At 32.3% G+C, this 17,605-nt stretch overlaps 3 protein-coding genes across 5 annotated transcripts in view; 2 read left to right on the top strand and 1 right to left on the bottom strand.

The window, feature by feature from the left end:
• Positions 1 to 2,723: 2,723 nt before the first annotated feature.
• LOC127149094 (60S ribosomal protein L21-1) lies at positions 2,724 to 3,883 on the top strand. The gene is made up of 2 exons (XM_051084065.1): positions 2,724 to 2,960; positions 3,488 to 3,883. Exons 1-2 carry the CDS (start codon positions 2,724 to 2,726, stop codon positions 3,743 to 3,745), a joined length of 495 nt encoding a protein of 164 aa, XP_050940022.1. The 3' UTR covers positions 3,746 to 3,883.
• Positions 3,884 to 4,757: 874 nt separating this feature from the next.
• Positions 4,758 to 5,597, bottom strand: LOC103487157 (dirigent protein 22-like). The gene has a single exon (XM_008445379.2). It carries the CDS (start codon positions 5,500 to 5,502, stop codon positions 4,924 to 4,926), a length of 579 nt encoding a protein of 192 aa, XP_008443601.2. The 5' UTR covers positions 5,503 to 5,597; the 3' UTR covers positions 4,758 to 4,923.
• A 1,884-nt stretch (positions 5,598 to 7,481) lies between these two features.
• Positions 7,482 to 17,605, top strand: part of LOC103486742 (uncharacterized) — a 35,150-nt gene continuing 25,026 nt past the window's right edge. The window contains exons 1-6 of one of the 3 annotated variants that reach the window (XM_008444795.3): positions 7,482 to 7,792; positions 7,902 to 7,952; positions 8,797 to 8,848; positions 8,920 to 8,978; positions 9,141 to 9,186; positions 12,155 to 12,618. In XM_008444795.3, coding sequence (XP_008443017.2) covers positions 7,667 to 7,792; positions 7,902 to 7,952; positions 8,797 to 8,848; positions 8,920 to 8,978; positions 9,141 to 9,186; positions 12,155 to 12,297 — 477 coding nt within the window. In that variant the 5' untranslated portion in view covers positions 7,482 to 7,666 and the 3' untranslated portion in view covers positions 12,298 to 12,618. Of the gene's footprint in view, positions 7,793 to 7,901; positions 7,953 to 8,796; positions 8,849 to 8,919; positions 8,979 to 9,140; positions 9,187 to 9,742; positions 10,362 to 12,154; positions 12,619 to 17,605 lie in introns of those variants that run through there. The other 2 variants (XM_051084062.1, XM_051084063.1) reach the window with 2 other exon arrangements.

Here is a 17,605-nt window from a genome sequence, read left to right as displayed (position 1 = left end):
AAACAACTTGACAAATTTGTTAGGGCCATTTTGATAGTCCAACTTGAATCCAAAAATTTCTCCCAACTCAACTTGTGTACACCCTAATATAATTAACCATATATGGTTCAAACCTTATTCAAGTGTCTTGCTTTCTTGGTTTCAAACTTTACTTTTGATCCCATAGTGTTAGATTTTACGTTCTTTCTTAAAATGAAAAATTGTTTGTTTATTTCAAAGTCATATTCATACTTATTTTTATGGGATTTTGAAAACAAAGATTGTATTCATGTGTATTTCTTAAATATGTTTTGATTTCTCATTTGGAATATTTGATTTTACCCTTCTAACCAATTTTGATTTTAATACATATTAGAAATGCATGTAATATACATATATATAATACATACATACGCATACAAAACTAATATAACTACAACATCTTCGATATAAAGTTTTGAATAAGCAAATTTGTGAATTTTTGTAGAAAGGGAAGCTAAAGATTTACGATATATATATATATATATTAATTATTGATAATAATTCCTTTTTTCCAAAATTATATTGCTATAGAAATCCCTCACACACCCAAAACATTAGAGGAAGACATTGATAGGAAAAATATTTCTCACCCCACCACGTATATCAAAAGGCATGGGACATGAACTTGCCTACTATTAAATGTCCCCTACCTACATGCAAAACCATTAAAACTTTTGAGATATTTAATTAATATCATTGTCACGTTTGTGAAAGTTGTCCGATATATACCAAATCAACAATAATTTGATTCCAAAGTGATTTGATAGATAACTGAATGTAGGAGAGTTTGTTTGTACATAAACTATAATATTTAGTCATTAATCATTACTTTTATAAATGGTTATATAATTATCAAATAAACAAAGGATAGAAACTCATGTACATTCAGATTTGTTGTGAGAGTTTATACCAATGATGATTTGAACTTTAACCACGTTTGTTACGAATACAACAATATTTTTAAATCGATGTAGTTTACTATCCAGGATGAGAAAATGTTATTTCATCTCTACCTTCTTTTTAAGGTCAAGTGCTGCATATGGATTAGGTTAAGCAAATTATGGAGAGTGAATAAGAAGATTTGAGTTCCTCATCTCCAGCAAAAGCATGTGACTGACGTTTGATGAGTTCACGTCCATGTCTACTATTATTAGCAAGATTGAGGTAGTGATATCGACTACAAATTTAATTGCATATGATAGTTTCGTCCTCTTAAAATTCATTGAAAATAGTGGAACCTTCCTCATACATAGGTCTGATACTTTGATCTTATCCAGGTGGACTTTGAGTCTAGTCTAAAGACCAACTTAACATTGAATTGCATCTAACACGATACCAAGTATTAATATTAAATACTAAGTTATATTGGCTAGATAAACTAAATGATGTTGTTTATACGAAATAAATTGTTATTTAATTACTATTTTGGCTTGTAGGTTTGAAGTTTATATTCTATTTTATTCGTAAGTTTTAAAACGTTAAATTTTGTTCACATCAAAAACCATATTTCCTGAAGTTAAAATCAAGTTTATGTGGAGTTTACGCTTTAATACATTACTCTAACTTCAAGATCATCAGTAACTCCTACATTTATAGATTTTTCATAGAATCATGTGGTTTCAAACTTAGCTGATCTATGAACCTAACCCTTTGACCAAGATAGATGTTTGAGTTTGGTCGATATTGAATTAGGCCTAAATTTTGATTTTTAATTGAATGTAAATCAACCATGAAAACACGTTGATCACTGGGTTGTGCAATTTTTTGCTCATTCAACACATTTTTACTATAATTTACGAGTTTAATTTTCATTTGATCCATATATCTCTAGATGTAATTTGACCCGTATTCTCTAAATTTACACTTATACTCTCCATTTTTCACTAATACTCCTTTTTTTTTTTATCAATTAACAAAAAAGCAGCTAAATACTCACCTTTATGTCAATTGTCAAAGAATTTAAATGAATTATAGTTAAAATAGTGTTTGCTATTTTCCTACTATTAAAATTAAATAAAACTAATTCACATTGTTGTTGTTTTCAATTTCTTAAATGAAAGTCAAAGTCAAATAGAGTGTAAAATATCGAGACAAAGGGATCAAATAAAAACTAAAGTTACAATTCAATGATAAAATTCAACATTCCAAATTGGAAGGAAAAGGTATTTTTTAAAAAACTTGTTTTTATTTAAACTATTTTAATACAATTTTTTTAAAAAATATATAAAAAACTATCTCGAGTGGTTGACAAGCATTCTAATCTTTTGTTCAAAATGATTTAATTTTTAAATCAAATACTTAAAAGTGTATTCCAAATACACTCTTGTACTCTAATTAAAACTAAACTCTACACCATATTAAAATGGACTAAATGAACATAAATTGTTTGACCATTTTTATTTTTACATGGAAGAACTAATATGATTACAAATGTAGCAATTATATTTAAAATAAATAAGTTTATAAGAATGGTATATACTTGATAATTATTCCTAATTACACTTTTTCTTTCACTGAAACTATGGGCTTTCTTTTTGGTACTCTGATCCACTTCTCACCACACAGCCCACTTTAATTTGGCCGGCCCATTAAAGGAAGCAATACTCAAAAACCCTAGTGTTGTCACTATATAAATCCCCAATACCTAGGGTTTCTTCCATTTTGTGAGAGAGTGTGAGAGAAAGCTTCATCCTGCTCCAATCATGCCGGCCGGCCATGGACTTCGATCTCGTACCAGAGACCTCTTCGCCAGGCCTTTCAGGAAGAAGGGTTATATTGCTTTGACTACCTACTTGAGGACATACAAAATTGGCGATTATGTCGATATCAAGGTGAACGGCGCCGTCCACAAGGGTATGCCTCATAAATTTTACCATGGTCGCACAGGTCGCGTATGGAATGTTACAAAGCGCGCCATCGGTGTCGAGATCAACAAGCAGGTTCGTTGCCTTTTTTTGCTGATTCTTTTGTAAGATCTGTTCTGTTTTTTAGAATGTATGTGAATATGGTGATTTAGGGTAATAGGTTGCGTTTGGTTTTTGTAGAATCTTAATTAGTTTGGACTCGGTTTTTCTTATTAAACCCTCTGGTTGCTGTTAGTTAGATGGGTATTCGTTCATTTGTGTAGCAACTCGTTCGATGCTTGTTTCTGAAATTGTGTAGCTGTTAATAGATGAATGTTAAGGCTTTATATAAAAATATGGTATTTTTTGCTGATTGATCTTACTTGAGGTTGATAGCATGGTATACATGTTTGTAAACAATAAGGGTGTTTCATGTGCTTGGGGGAGAAATTTTTTGAGTGGTTTCTACTTAACGATGGTGTTCATCAAATGATTTGGTTGTGTTCGACTGTAAAGTTTAGGATTATATATATGTTCACTTTTATGATTATCCAGGTAGCTGAATAATGTTGTGATCCAATCAAATTAGACTCACTTCTGATGTTCTTCAATGGATTTTGCAGGTGGGGAACAGAATTATTAAGAAGAGAATTCATGTCCGAGTCGAGCACGTGCAGCCTTCTCGATGCACCGAGGAATTCCGTTTGAGGAAGGTGAAGAATGACGAGCTGAAGGCCGAAGCCAAGGCCAAAGGTGTAGTCATTTGCACCAAGAGGCAACCGGAAGGCCCCAAACCAGGGTTCATGGTTGAAGGTGCTTTAATGGAGACTGTGACTCCCATTCCATACGATGTGGTTAATGATCTCAAGGGCGGCTATTAGAATTTTCTCCTCTTTGAACTTTTGCCTTGTTTCGTCAGTCTTTTTTTTGTTTGATCTTTGAACTGCTTGAATAGTACAATTTTCTCATTATGCTTCTAAATTTTGGATACCAAACTTATGGAATTGAATTGTTTCTTAGTTTCTGGTTTTGGCCATTAGCATAAAACAGTGTAGTTTTAGCTTATTCAAAGTAAATTTTGTTGCGTGATGTTCTTGATCCCGTTGTTTTCATAGATCCATATTTCTTAAGCTGACCAATCATCTTTCAATTTCAATACCTAAAACGAGTTTTAAAAACTAGTTTTGAGTTTGAAACTTGCCTACACTTCGATATTCCTCATGACAGAGAATGTTAAGAGGTGGAATTAGGGTAGATTAGAGTCTAAATTAAATGTTTATAAACATTAGTTATTTTATCACTGAAATTTGTTTGGAATTTATTTGATGTCAATCAATTGTAATTTGGTTGCTCGTTGTTTGGTTTATGTTTCCAAAAATTGTTATTGGTGAATAAAAAGTTAACAAAATTGGTGTTCAATTATTTAGTTTGGAGTTTGCTTGGCTATAGAAAATTAAACCACGGATTTTTAGTGAAAAAAGGAATATTAAAGAGGTTGGTAACTTTCGGCGATTCATGTTAATAAGCTTACTTTGACCATTATAACGCTTAACATGTAGATTTTATTATTTTGTAAAATGTTACGCCATTTATTATTGTATAGAACAGATGTTCTTAATTAATATAATTGAGAGAACCTTAATATGTATATGGAAATTTAAAATTGTTTTATTTATGGTTTATAAATTAGGTTCATTTTGAAATCAATTATCAAATTTAACTTAACAAATCAAATGACGCACACTAATTAGTGATGTATGGTGCGCCTTGGTTTCTACATAATACCAAGTGTGGTTCTTGGGTGATTGTTAAAAGGCACTTATAATGTTTGAAGTACGATTTAGTTTTCCAAAATAAAAAAAAGAATAAAAAGACTGAAATAGACTAAAGACGAGATACCAACATAGAAATTTAAATCTACTATTTAATTTAAATTTTGTGAACCACCCCACATAATATTTTGAATTTAAACCTAAGGTTCACTTTCATATATGGTCGCTACATAAACTTTAAAAAAGAAAAAGAGAGGAAGAAAGAAAAATTCCCAAATACGTTTTGTTTAGTAGTGAAAGACATAGACATTATACTCCACAACGGCATCGCCGGAGCTGAAATTCACGGCATGAGTCTTCGCCAGAGCATACCCGCGAGCAAATCGGAAAAGCCCACCGCCGCCGACCACCGGCATCTCTCTCACGGCGGACATAACCGTATTCCTCCCCAAGATGCTCAAGTAACTCCCATTATATTTCCCTTCTACAAACGCAAAATTCATTACCATCAAGAACCCAAATTCCGTTTGCGACGCCCCCGTGTAAAATCCTTGAGCTTTTCCCAGCAACTTCGACCCAATTTCCGGTCGTTCAGTCAGCGGATCATCCGTCATCACCACCGCGCCGAACAGAGTCCGTGAGGCATTGGACGGCGGTGGGACGACAAACACCGCCGTGGGGTCCCGGCCGCTGACGATGTCGTGGAAGTAAAAGTGGAGATGACTCAGCTTCTCCCGCCGCCGGATGCCGAGCTTTTCTGGTGACAGAACGGTGTCCGATGCGGCGAGGAGGGAGGTGAGGAAGAGAGAGAAAAAAATGGCAGCGGGGACGGCGGTGGAGGGCTTGGGGATGAGAATCGGAGCCATGGAAGGAAGTGGGGAAATGGTAGTGGAGGAATTTAAAGTAATTTTAAGCGGTGGATTTCCATTAATTATGGATTGTTTTTGATATAAATGGGGAGAAGAAAAGTAAAAGGTAATGGCGTTGGTGGATTGGACCTTCGTTGTTGGACTTCTAAAGGAAAACAACAAAAAGAATGACTCGAAATTAAATTTCATTGACATGAGAAAGCACACATTAAGAGTGTTAGATTTTTTCACCAAATTTCAAAGCTACTATTTTTTTTAATTAGTTTTCAAATTTTAACTTTGAGTAGAAATTACAAAAAATTAAAGAATTTAGAGGTAGAGTTTTTTTTTTTTTTTTTTTTTAAATGGTTACAAAAAAGGCCTAAATTTTTTAAACAAATTAACATGTTAGGTTTATATAATATATATACCAAGTGATGTTTTATAAATTATTTTGTATGTTTTATTGATTTTTTTCTATGATACGATGGAATATTGACTCATCTTTTATGTCAATATTAAACTCGTAAAAAATAAAAATATTGATGAAAATATTGAGGTGTAATATAATACATAGCTCATTTTGAAATTTAAGGAATAAATAAAAACACGTGATTTAAAGCTAAGATATATTTATTTGTCACGTTTTAAATAATAAATAAAATAGAGTTGTACAATAAAAAAAAATCTTATGCCACTTTTCCCAACCACTACGTGCGAACTATTAAACACAATTTTATGCTTAAATTTTGAAATTTAGGTTTTATTTTCCATCAAAATTTTCATCATTTGCAATTATGAAAGGCATTAAAGAAAAAATTTATTAATCCTTCTTAGATTGCATATTAACCAATTGAGTAGAATTAGATGTAAATTATACATATCTAAGATGCTTTCAAGTACTTAGTGTTTACTCAGCTATTTATCAACGACAATACAACAATGTTGGGTTCAAATGATAAAGTTGGAACATAATCTTTTTAAATACAAATCGGTTGGAGCATTTGAATACAAAATTTCTTTATCCTCAATCCATACAGATGATAATTGAGCTAAACTCTTGACGGAAAGTTAAAACATAATTAAACGTTTGCATATAACATTAATTCCAATTTTGTAGAAAAATTTGAAAAAATATATATTTTTTCGAACCTCTTCGGGTTAGATTCAAACTAAAAAAACGACATTTATTGGGGTGTGAAGAATATAAAAAAGTTTGAAATTAAAATCTCCAATTTCTTCCTTAAGTGATGAAGACTTGGAGGGATTCCAATAGTTTATAACAAACATTTAATAATACAAGGTTAACGTTTGAATTAAAAATTTGTCATGGAGTTAATATATTTTAAATAACTTCAGAGATCTATAAATTAAATATTAGAACTATAGATCTTCAATCTATTGGGTTAACAAGTCAAATTATGTTAAGATTATATTTTTTTCAAAAATTTATCTTTACTTTCTGAATTTGAGAACTTTTCTAAAAATGTAAAAAATATACTATATGATTTAAGAAATAAAAAACGTATGAATTGAGTTGGGTTGAGTTTCACAGTGAATATTGTTTTTCGAGTTGATCCAACGTTGTATATTATTTAAAAAAAAAATTTACTCGTAACTGATAACCAATTTTTTTTTAATATTTTTTTAAAAATAGATATTATGTATGTTTGATTTCAATGTTTATAAAATTTTCAATTTTTAATTATTAATCGGTAAATTTAAATATTTTAAAATTAATAAAATATAATGATAACTTGAATATACTCGACGTTGATGGCAATTCAAGTTGGTTCAAAAAAGAAAAATTCTATAACCCAACCCAAACTATATACACATCTATATCAATTCAACTCATGTTGGTGAGTCGGAGTATCCTAAGAGTTAAAAGATTAAGAATGTATGTAGAAGACGTTTTCAATTATTTAATTTAAAAAGTAATTTATTTTAGAAAAATAAGAATATTTATTTGTGGAAGAGCCAATGGACCAAATTTTGTGATTTAACCTTTTGTTTTAGGTTAAAAACCCTATGAAATTGAATTGTCAATTATACCCCCGGTTCTTCCGTCATCGTTGGCTTTTAACTCAACCTCCCGTTTCTCGTCAGAACTGTAAACTGAAGACGGAACCCGCGAATTCGTTGCCGATCAAAGATCTTCGGAGCGAGCTTGAGTCCAGACATGGGTACTAGAGAAGTTTACGAACAGAGGCTAAGAAGTGGCAATCTGTACCATGAACCCACTATGAATCCTGGGCTCGGATCGCCTCGTTGCCCTCGCTGTTTTTCTCTTCTTAAACCCGACCCTGTATTTCTCTCTTCTTCTTCTTCTTCTTCTTCTTCTATTAATCACCTTCTACTACTTACTCTTCTTAGTTTTGGGATTCATGCTTGAGTTTTACTGTGTTTTGATTCAGGATAAAAGTGAATGGGCCGTCAATCCTGTTCTCCACGATGTTACTGCTGTGGTGAGTTGCCATCGTTCCGATTTTTTATTTTGTTTGGTTTGAGAACAGATAATTTAATGGGTGCTTCTATGTTTTTTGGTCGTGTAGTGATAAAATTGAACTCTATGTTGTGTTTGTTTAATTGGTTTGGTGTAGAGTAGTTCGTGAACGTTTGTTGATCGATGATTTAGGAATTTAATTCAATTCAATTCTTGCTATTAGCAACTGGAGTATTCTATCTAACTCAATTCATGGTTTTCAAGGGACGTAAAAAATTGTAGGAATGGAGTTCGGGGTTTTCTTTTGGAAAAATCTTTATTTGTATTAGGTACTATTTGATAACCTTTTGGTTTTTGGTTTGTGGTTTTTGATTTTTAATTTTTGAAAGTTAAGCTTATTTGGTTGTTATCTACTTCTTAGAAGTGTTTTTAAAACCATGCCAAGTTTTGAAAACTAAAAAAAAGAGTAGTTTTTAAAACTTGTTTTAGTTGTTGGTAGGCTTAGAATTTAAATGTTTAAATTCGAAAAATGAAAACTATGGAAAGGAAGTTGCAAGAAAACCAGGTTAATTTTCAAAACCCAAAACCCAAAAATCCAATAGTTATCAAAACGGGGCCTTGGTTTCAAACTCCACAGTAGTTTCATGGTTTTTTTGCTTTTACTTTTGAGTTTATCCGAATGAGGAGTTCCTTGAGATTGCAAGTAATGTATGATTCTGGGGAATTCTTCTTCTTCGGTTTATTCCTTGAGCTGAGGTTCTCCTTTTTACAATTTGTTACCTTTGCAAAATTTAACGTTTGGATGTTTTGTCATAATTATTTTGGTTTCCATGCCTCTTAATTATTATTGTACTGCCTTGAAACAGGCAGGATCCGGTCTTGGTGGGTTGCTGAGTGCAGTTCATGCCTATAATACAGGTAATCCTATTAGACTCTCAATAATATTTCTTTTAGTTTACACAATTACTCATAATTTTCTCTGATTACAGGGATCCCACACCTCCAGAGTTATGTGAAGGGACCAAAGTGGCTTCCTTTTGTAATTGGGGTAATGCCTTTAATTGTGATCTTTCTTTGTTTTGTGCTGATATTAAACTATGCAATCCATTTAGTATTGTTGCAAATGTCATTGGAGTTTCTTACTTGATTCTTCTGAGTTTTGTTCCATTTACCATTTATGTGACTTCCACATTTATCTCTTTGTTGACAGGTGCCCGCCCTATTATTGTGCTCGAGTGCTGGAGCTACATTTGGAGGTATGCTAGGAAATAGTTTTTGCTTGTTCTCTCTTTTAAGAAAAGGTTGATGTTATGTTGGCGTGTGGTTTTTTGTATTTAAATTATAACATAATGTGGACTACTGTATTGAAATACATATACAGATGAAGGGAAGGACTAGAACTAAAACCTGTATACAAACATGGAAAGATTACCGAAATTTTTTGTCCAGCTAGCGATTAGCAAATTAATAGGAAAGATCAATAAATACTTGGATTAAAGTGGGAAAGAGCTACATTCCTCCACTTTTATCCTGGCTCACATATCTTCTAGAAAAGTCTTGTTATCTATCTCTATTACCGAATGCTAGTGTCTAAGTTGTTATAGCAGTGAACTTCTTTCATTTTTTAAAAAAGAAAGTAAAATAGCGACATGCATCTCCACCTGAAAGCTAGAAGAGAATCTTGGAATTCCATCACTCTATTATATTATGGGACCTTGACTTCATAATGCTTTTCTGGAAAATTAGATTTAGGAAAGGGTTTCCTTCTCTTCTCCTTGCATCACAGCTTGCTGATTGACTTTCTGCTCAAAGGTGTCAAGTGTCCTTTATTTAGCTCCCTCTTCATGGAGTTGTACAATGAAACTTGGCACCATAGTTTCTCAAGAAAAAAATCTCTTCCTTTTGGAGCTCAGTACGAGAGTGTGAATACCCATGGTATCATGCAGAAAGGAACTCTTGCTTGGCCTTTTTTCCTTGTCGTGATGTGTACCTTAGATGGAAAACTGGAAGAGTTAAGCTGCACTTTTCTCTGCTGCCATTCTCCAACAGATTTTATGATACTCTCCTATACTGGCCGTCGGCTCCTCTACAGAGCCTTAAAGTTTCTTGGATTTATTTAGGTTTGGCCTTCTTTCACCTAGTAGGTGGGTTCACTGTAAAAGCTTTTGAGGTCATTTTTGGCTTGCATTCTGTCGGAAGTGAGAATATTTTTGTTTAGTTGGTTCTGTGGAGTTCTTGCATCCCTTGAGCTGTGGCAGAAGGAGGCCAGGATCCTTTTCTTAGTTGAGGGCTGAGAAGCATGCTCAAAATGTGGATAAAACATGAAATGTTTGTGTACATGATGGTCAGTTTCCGTAAAAGTAGGAACCAGACAAATTGGGGATACATGTTTCTATAAGGATTTGTATGTATTATTTACTTTGTATAGAAACTAGGGTTTCGTTGTGAAAATGAATGAATATACAAGGTCATAAGGAAAAGAAAAAACAACAAAAGGAGCCTCAAAGAGGTTTGAAGAACTACAAAAAATGATTAAAATCTATAAGGATAAAGCCTAGCTGGTAATTTCAAAAGACCTTACCACCGAGGTCCAACCAATATGAAACCCAATCTCTCTCTTTTAACTTGAACGCCGACCTGTACTCCTAAAATTTCTATGACTCTACTCTAGTCAAACCCTCAAATAACTTTAAAAGAAAAAGCCCTTCTAGTTCTCCCTAAAAGGGATAAACACAAAATCTCCTATATAATTTTTTTATTTTTCTGAAATGTTAAAGCCATGAAGATAAGCTGTCCAAGGATAAAAACAAAATCTTCTATCAACAGCGTTCCAACTCTACTAATGCTCATCCCAAAGATAAAAAACCAGTCCTTATCTCAGACTCCACCAAGTTATAGAGATATGGAAATTTAATTGTAAATGGTTCAGAGTCCAACTAAGCCTCTTATGTTCTCATGTGTAATATTTTCACAATATCAGCTTGGAATATTTAAGATAAAGTTTCTATTTCCTTGTGAAAATAAGTGGCGAATCCAAACAAGCATCCTCGCAAAATTTTATCATCTTTCCATTGCTAAGCTTTAACCATGAATAATAAGATTACACCAAGCCCTTTTAACTTTGTAATATTCCAAGGGCTCTTGGAGCTTCCCTCTTTTTTGTCAGTGATAAACCTCTCATTTTCCTTCAATGTATGCTAGAAAGCATTTTCCTAGAACTTCTCTTTTGTAAAAGATGCATTTTACTTTCAACTTCAATTGAACGCCTCCCTACATGTGGAAGTTATGGACTGTCGTATTGCTTTTCGTTGGGATACATATTCTAAATTATTTCACAATGAATGCATATAAAATTGTTGTTGTTATTGTTATATTATATTTCCCTCAATTGCTTATTGGACTTCCCTTGGTTTTGGTTTTTTAGCTTATGTGCTATCGGGTTTTGGTTTCATTTAAGGTTTTATGTGTTTCCTTTGGTGTCTTGTCCACTTTGTACCTCGATAGTTTTTCATCTCCTTCTATTTTTTCACAACTTATCTATCCCCTTGAATGTTATTGTATCTTTGAGGATTAGGCTCTTTTCATTTTATCAATGAAAAATTATGTTTCATTTTCTCCAAAAAAAAAGAAAAAAAAAAGGCCGTCCTTGTATATAATTTTCAATCTTTATGTATGGTTGTCAATGCTGCATAAACACCTTTTAGGAAGTGGGAATCTATATCCTTTTCTGGAATATCTAGACATTCTTGCTAGTTGCTTAGGCAGTGTGTATGATTTGGCACTGTGCTCGGTTAGAGTATGATGGTTGAAGATATGGCATAATTGATCCTCTATTTTATAACAATTTCTTTTTAGTTTTCTATTTTCAAAAATTAGCATGCTTTCTCAACTGTTCCTTTAGTATCTCTTTCAGATCTCTTGATATCACACATTTGATTTTATTAGAAAAAATTCGGAAATAAAACAAATTTTTAATAACGGTTTTCTTTTAATTTTTAAAATTTGGCATAGAGTTAAAAACTATTTCGAACAAGTAGATAACAAAAGAAAGAAACACATTGGTTATAAACCTAATATTAAAAAGCAGATACAAAAATGGTAAAAAAAGGGGCTTAATTTTAGATATTCATTATTCAAAATTAATTTGCATATCAGCATCCACTAACCATAGGTCTTAGTGTTGCTGAAGGTGAATATAATTGTCTGTTGACATACAATCTGCAGGTTTTGTTCTTCCAAGATTTACTCAACTCACTGTAACATCCTACTATGCCACCTCAAGTGCTTCCCATTATGGAGTTTCACTTCTCACTCGAAGAATTGAAGACAATCACACATCCCAAACTCAGCAAGCAAGCACTCAGTGATTTCACAGGTGGCATAATTTCAAGCAAGGAATCTTCTTTTTTATTTTCCTATTCTTTTTTTCCTGATGGAAATTTTGCAAAGTCATCTTTGGCTGTAGATTTAGTCATTTAGAACGTCTAATTTGTTTTTGCTTTTGTGAAGACACCTACCAATGTATGTAAATTGCAGAGAGTCTCTGTTTTGCAGTATAATATCCAAGTAATAACGTTATTAGGGTTGTGCGACTTTCAACTAACAAGGAATATTGTTGAGAATTTTGTATAACTTTGCTGATAACAACGAAAACTTTACAGCAGTAATGTGATATCTGTTGTGTAGTAGTTCATTGAAGGCAATCCCTCCCCTCCTTGATGTTTACAGAAAACAAACACTTCCCCCATTAGTTTTTAGGATTTGTGCTGAAATAAGCAAGAGTAACTGGTAATTTGGTTAAAGGTAATCAATGAATTGCCATAAGGTGGTTTCTTATTTTTGCCCAAATGAGGTTCTTACATCCAACGTAGGACTTCTGCTCATGCAAGTAGCTATTGAATTGCATCAAGAAGGAACTATATGAAGAATGCCTTAACGTTACATATAAGAACAAGGGACTGCCCAAATTCTTCTCTGATTCTAGATGGAGAATTATGATTGTAATTTTATAAAGTTTGAATTTCCCCTTTGCTGATTGGCTTTTAACAGCAACACAAGCTAGCAGGAAACAAACCTTCGGACTTTTGAACACAAGACCCCTCCTTTTGAATCTTTTTGTAATTTTGTACAACCTTCTGCTTCTTGGTAGTGCTCTATCCACATAACACGCTTGTGTAATCACAATATTTATTTTATGATCATTCCACTTTCATTTTGTAGGTTTTGGGCAGGGTTCACTCTACTCTGGCCTTTAAGCTATTCTTTTACATACTTGAATGGAATTATTTCTGGCTTTCTTTTCCAAAAGAAAGATTGAAATTTCAGAAATTTTCCTGTTGGTTTTAGTACCCTTTGAGCTGGCTTGCCTAGACTCTAGATAAGATAGTGCTATAATTGTTGTTGAACCTGGAACATGATGTTATCTGTCTCTCTTCTAGAATTAAATTCCACTGATGTATAAGAGAGAATCCTGCGGTTCAGGATTCAAAGCCTAATCCCTAATCTCCTCTTTCCATATTTGCTGTGAAGGAAGGAAGGGCCTGGCTGGTTGGTTGTCTCCTTTCCAGCAATCGAGGTACCTTAAAATTCACAAAGTGCCACAGTATCCACTCGTAAATTAAGCCATATCTTGTCTTGTGTCCCTGGGCAGACAGTTTCCCACTTCACTTTTGGTACATTTTATTTGAGCCGTGTGTGTTGGGGGGGGGGGGGGGGGGGGGGGAGGGGGGCACCAATTGGCACAGCAAGAAAAAGGGGAGGGCTATCTATGCTTTCGAGTACAGCCAGTAAGTGGTGGTGGCAGTGACTCTGATTGGTTTCAATTAGTTTCTTGACTTTGCTTTCTTTCATTTGCAGGGCTCGTTTCAATCTTGTCTTTTGGCAATAACTACGAGGTTCTTATACTTGTAGGACAACACACTGATCCATAAATCATTATTGGTTTGATTGACTAGGTGCACTGAATACCTGAAATTGGATTGATCAGCTTATGAGTGGTAAAGTTAATACCTCTAAGAATGAGTTTACATTGTCTCCTTTTAGTTTTTTGTTTTAAAATTAGCTTATAATATAGCTGTTTTCGCTCGTAAGTCTCTATTGTCACTGTCTACTTTCTTTTTTGAAATATAAATTACTTGTCAAAGGTTATACAGATAACATGAATTTTCATCTCAAAATCCATTGACAATGGAGGAGCAATCTATCTATCTATCTTATAAATATTGTGAAGTCCATCTCTGAAGTAGGATCCTAAATATACCTCTGGAAGATGATGCATATTTTGGTTCACCCTTTTTTGAGTCAGATTTTATTTTATTTTTTTTAAACGGAATGCCTTATGAACTTTGATCCTATATTAAATAAGATGAGTTTCATCGTGAAACTAATTGACAATATAGAGTCACTTATCTATATGCTATATAGATTGGGAGGTCCCTTAATTCTTTTTTAACGTTGGATCTTTAACATGACCCCTTAAGATGATACATCTTTGAGTTCACCATTCTTCGATTGGATTTCAATTTTTGACAATGAAAAGAGTTGACCATCTAGGATGTAATAATTTTGTTTACGAACTTAACATTTCTTGGAATTGATCATGGAGATGAATATCTGGTTGATTAATGAAAGAGTTCATAAGCATCTTAACCAAAAAAATTACACAAACAATCAACAAATTGATAATCTTTTACAGTTAAGAAACAGATGTTCATTCATATTTTTAACACAAAGAAAGGGGAGGTCTTGAGAATTACTTATGCCCTGTTTCCCTTCCCTTTTTACCCCCCTTTTCAAGAACTGTTTGACCCTAGCTCTTTGAGAGGAATAATATTGACTAGCTGAAAGACAAAGAGGACGTACGTTTCTTGCTGAGTGTTTATACATTTTTTCTTTTGACATCATTCCTACTTTCTTTTGAGTTCGAAACTTGTTCAATTTCTAGCTTTTTACTAACTTTGTTTCTTTCACTACAACAAATGTGAGGTATGAAGATTTGAACTTTTTTTGACCATAGGTGAAATTGTACATTCAAATATCGTTATATTGTTATGCTATGCTTACCATAGGGCTTATAAATATTATGTCACGAGTTTAGTATTTTGGAAGAGTTCAAACTATATAAGAGCAAATGTATACATAGAGGTAAGTGAGAACAATGGTTTTGAAAACTGGGTTACATGCATGTATACTCGGTCGCAAAATTTGTGAATAACCAAAAGATGAACACGATCCATTTCCCAACAATTTGTGAGGGAATTGGCCCAAGCCCAATTGTAGGCTTAAACATGGATGAAAAACAAATGGAAATTAACTAATTTTTAGTTCTCTAGAAGCGATCGCCCTGTCAAACCTAATAAGACTCTTCTAGATTTGATTTGATTTATGTAAAGCATTTCAAAACATGGTGTATAGTTCATGAATAGTTCATTCTTAACACAATGTTGGAGTGGAGGCATATGCACAAGCCCCCTTTTTTAGTTCAAGGAGTATAAGGAAGCAAGTATTTGGTATGACAACTTTTAATTCTTAAACTCTCGTGAGAATAACATGTTAGTTCATGAACTTTAGTTTGAAGCAGGATTTACTCATTGTACTTTGAAACAAGTTAGGCATAGGAGACTTGCATGAAGGCTTTTACACTCTTCCACTTTGACCCACTCTTCTAGTTTGGAGACATGGTTGGAGGTCGATGACATGCACAAGAGTACTTGCTGTGTTGAGTGCACTTCGATGCCCAAATGCACTTTAACTCAGTTAATTAAGTACATAAAATATTACTTACCTTATGAAGTAATTGATATTAGGTTATTCATAAGACCATTCCTATAACTTCTTTTGGAGATATGTGTAACATCAAACTTAGCTTCACGTTAGAAAGTTATTGGTTCAAACAAATAGTCGTACTATCTCTTAAAGGTGGTAAACTCTTATTTTTAAAAAAGAGACTTTCCACTTTTTTGTTATAAATTAGAATCGATTCTACTTTTATAAAACTTTTTTTGACAGGTTGACATTTTTCACCAATATTTCTACATATTCATAGAAATTCCTATGTCCATAAAAGACGCGTGTTCGAGATTTTCATTATATCATAAAAAGTTCTATATAACATCAAAGTATCAACAAAATGTTACTAATGTATATATAAACGATAAATATTTTAACTCGTTGAAAAAAATGTAAAATATTTATTTACTATTAATCTAAATATATATTTTTTAAATTAAATTTTTTCTATCTTCATTCCCATTCTATCATATTTTTAATGATATTTTTTTTGTAAAATTGAGACGACAACATTTTCGTGGAGACCGAAATTTTAAATTTTAGAGTTTAATTCAAAAGATTTTGATCGAGGGCATTACGATTCAAGGAATAAAAATTTAAACATATAAAATCAACAAGGGAGACTAATAACTTTTAGATCCATGCTCTAAAGTCAAAATCTTTAATTATCTAAATGATTTTATAAAAAATTGAGACTTTACTCTTTTTAACTAACACATATATACTCTTTCCTACCCTCATATTTAGAAATAAAAGAATTGTTTATAAGCTTAATTAAGTAGATTTATTCTCTCACATTATTTTCTTTTAACAAAAGTCAAATTCAATATGAATAATAAAGATCAATTGATCATCTTCTTTCTTTCTTTCTTTCTTTCTTTTCTTTGAGTGGAACAGTGAGTACCAAATTCAACTCGAAATTATTGGATTATTTTTTTTTCATTTGATTGATAAAATGAAATGACAGAGTCAGAGGTTTAAGAAAAAAAAAGATGAAAGTAAAAAAAAAAAAAAAAAAGAAGAAGAAAAAAAGAAAAGTGAAGTATGGTTTGGTCTGTGCAATATGAAAGAGGAAAAAGGGCTTCATTGAAAGTTATACTGTGCATTTGTTAGCACCACAGACACTTTGTCCTCAAAAAGTAAGCAATCATCAATGTTTTTGTAAATATATATATATGAGTGTGTGTGTATATATATATATACACACACACATTGCTTTATTCTTATCACTCTCCTTTTCGAGTAATTTCTTCCATTATTAATTACTACTCACCTAAAATTAAATGCACAATTCTTTTTACCACTAGTGAATTGAAATTCTTACATGTGTGCATTGCTAGTTATGTTCATGTACTAACAAGTATTTTTTTTTTTTGTTATTTTTTCGATTTTAAAACAGTTGAAATATAGATTGACATAATACTAAATTAACAAATGTGTTTGAAAGTTAAAAAATATTGCTATATGAATTTACACCTTGCTATAGAATAGTAACTGTTACCATATTGCTAAGCTAGACTTATATTGAAATTAAGATATTGAAAGATATTTCTTATATTCTTGAAAGTTCATCGGATTTATAGACATTTTTTTAGGACATTTAACTCATGTGCATAATAATGTAAAATTAAATACCTAAGATATATGAGGATATTGCAGTCAATATTTGAAGAAATTAATGAGTTGATGGAGCAATTATTTTTATGCATTTTTAAAGGAAATATTTATATGATTTAAAGTTACATATCAAATGCACTATGGTGTATGACGATCTCTCTAGTTTTGGTCAATTAAGTAATTAATGTTATTGTCAATATATAGCTTACAAGAAATATATTAAAGTATTTGGATATATAATTGCAAAAAATAATTATATATATTTATTTA

The sequence above is a fragment of the Cucumis melo genome, chromosome 4, assembly GCF_025177605.1.
Source record: "Cucumis melo cultivar AY chromosome 4, USDA_Cmelo_AY_1.0, whole genome shotgun sequence".
Lineage (NCBI taxonomy): Eukaryota > Viridiplantae > Streptophyta > Magnoliopsida > Cucurbitales > Cucurbitaceae > Cucumis > Cucumis melo.
The sequence above is the reverse complement of the archived record's forward strand: the minus strand, read 5'-3'. Positions and strand labels throughout refer to the sequence as shown.

What these genes read in the sequence shown, in the direction of transcription:
- LOC127149094 (XM_051084065.1), top strand. Translation starts at nt 2,724, where the DNA reads ATGCCGGCCGGCCATGGACTTCGATCTCGTACCAGAGACCTCTTCGCC. An exon ending in GTGTCGAGATCAACAAGCAG is followed by an intron (nt 2,961 to 3,487) that starts GTTCGTTGCCTT and finishes TGGATTTTGCAG; the next exon opens with GTGGGGAACAGAATTATTAA.
- LOC103487157 (XM_008445379.2), bottom strand. Translation starts at nt 5,502, where the DNA reads ATGGCTCCGATTCTCATCCCCAAGCCCTCCACCGCCGTCCCCGCTGCC.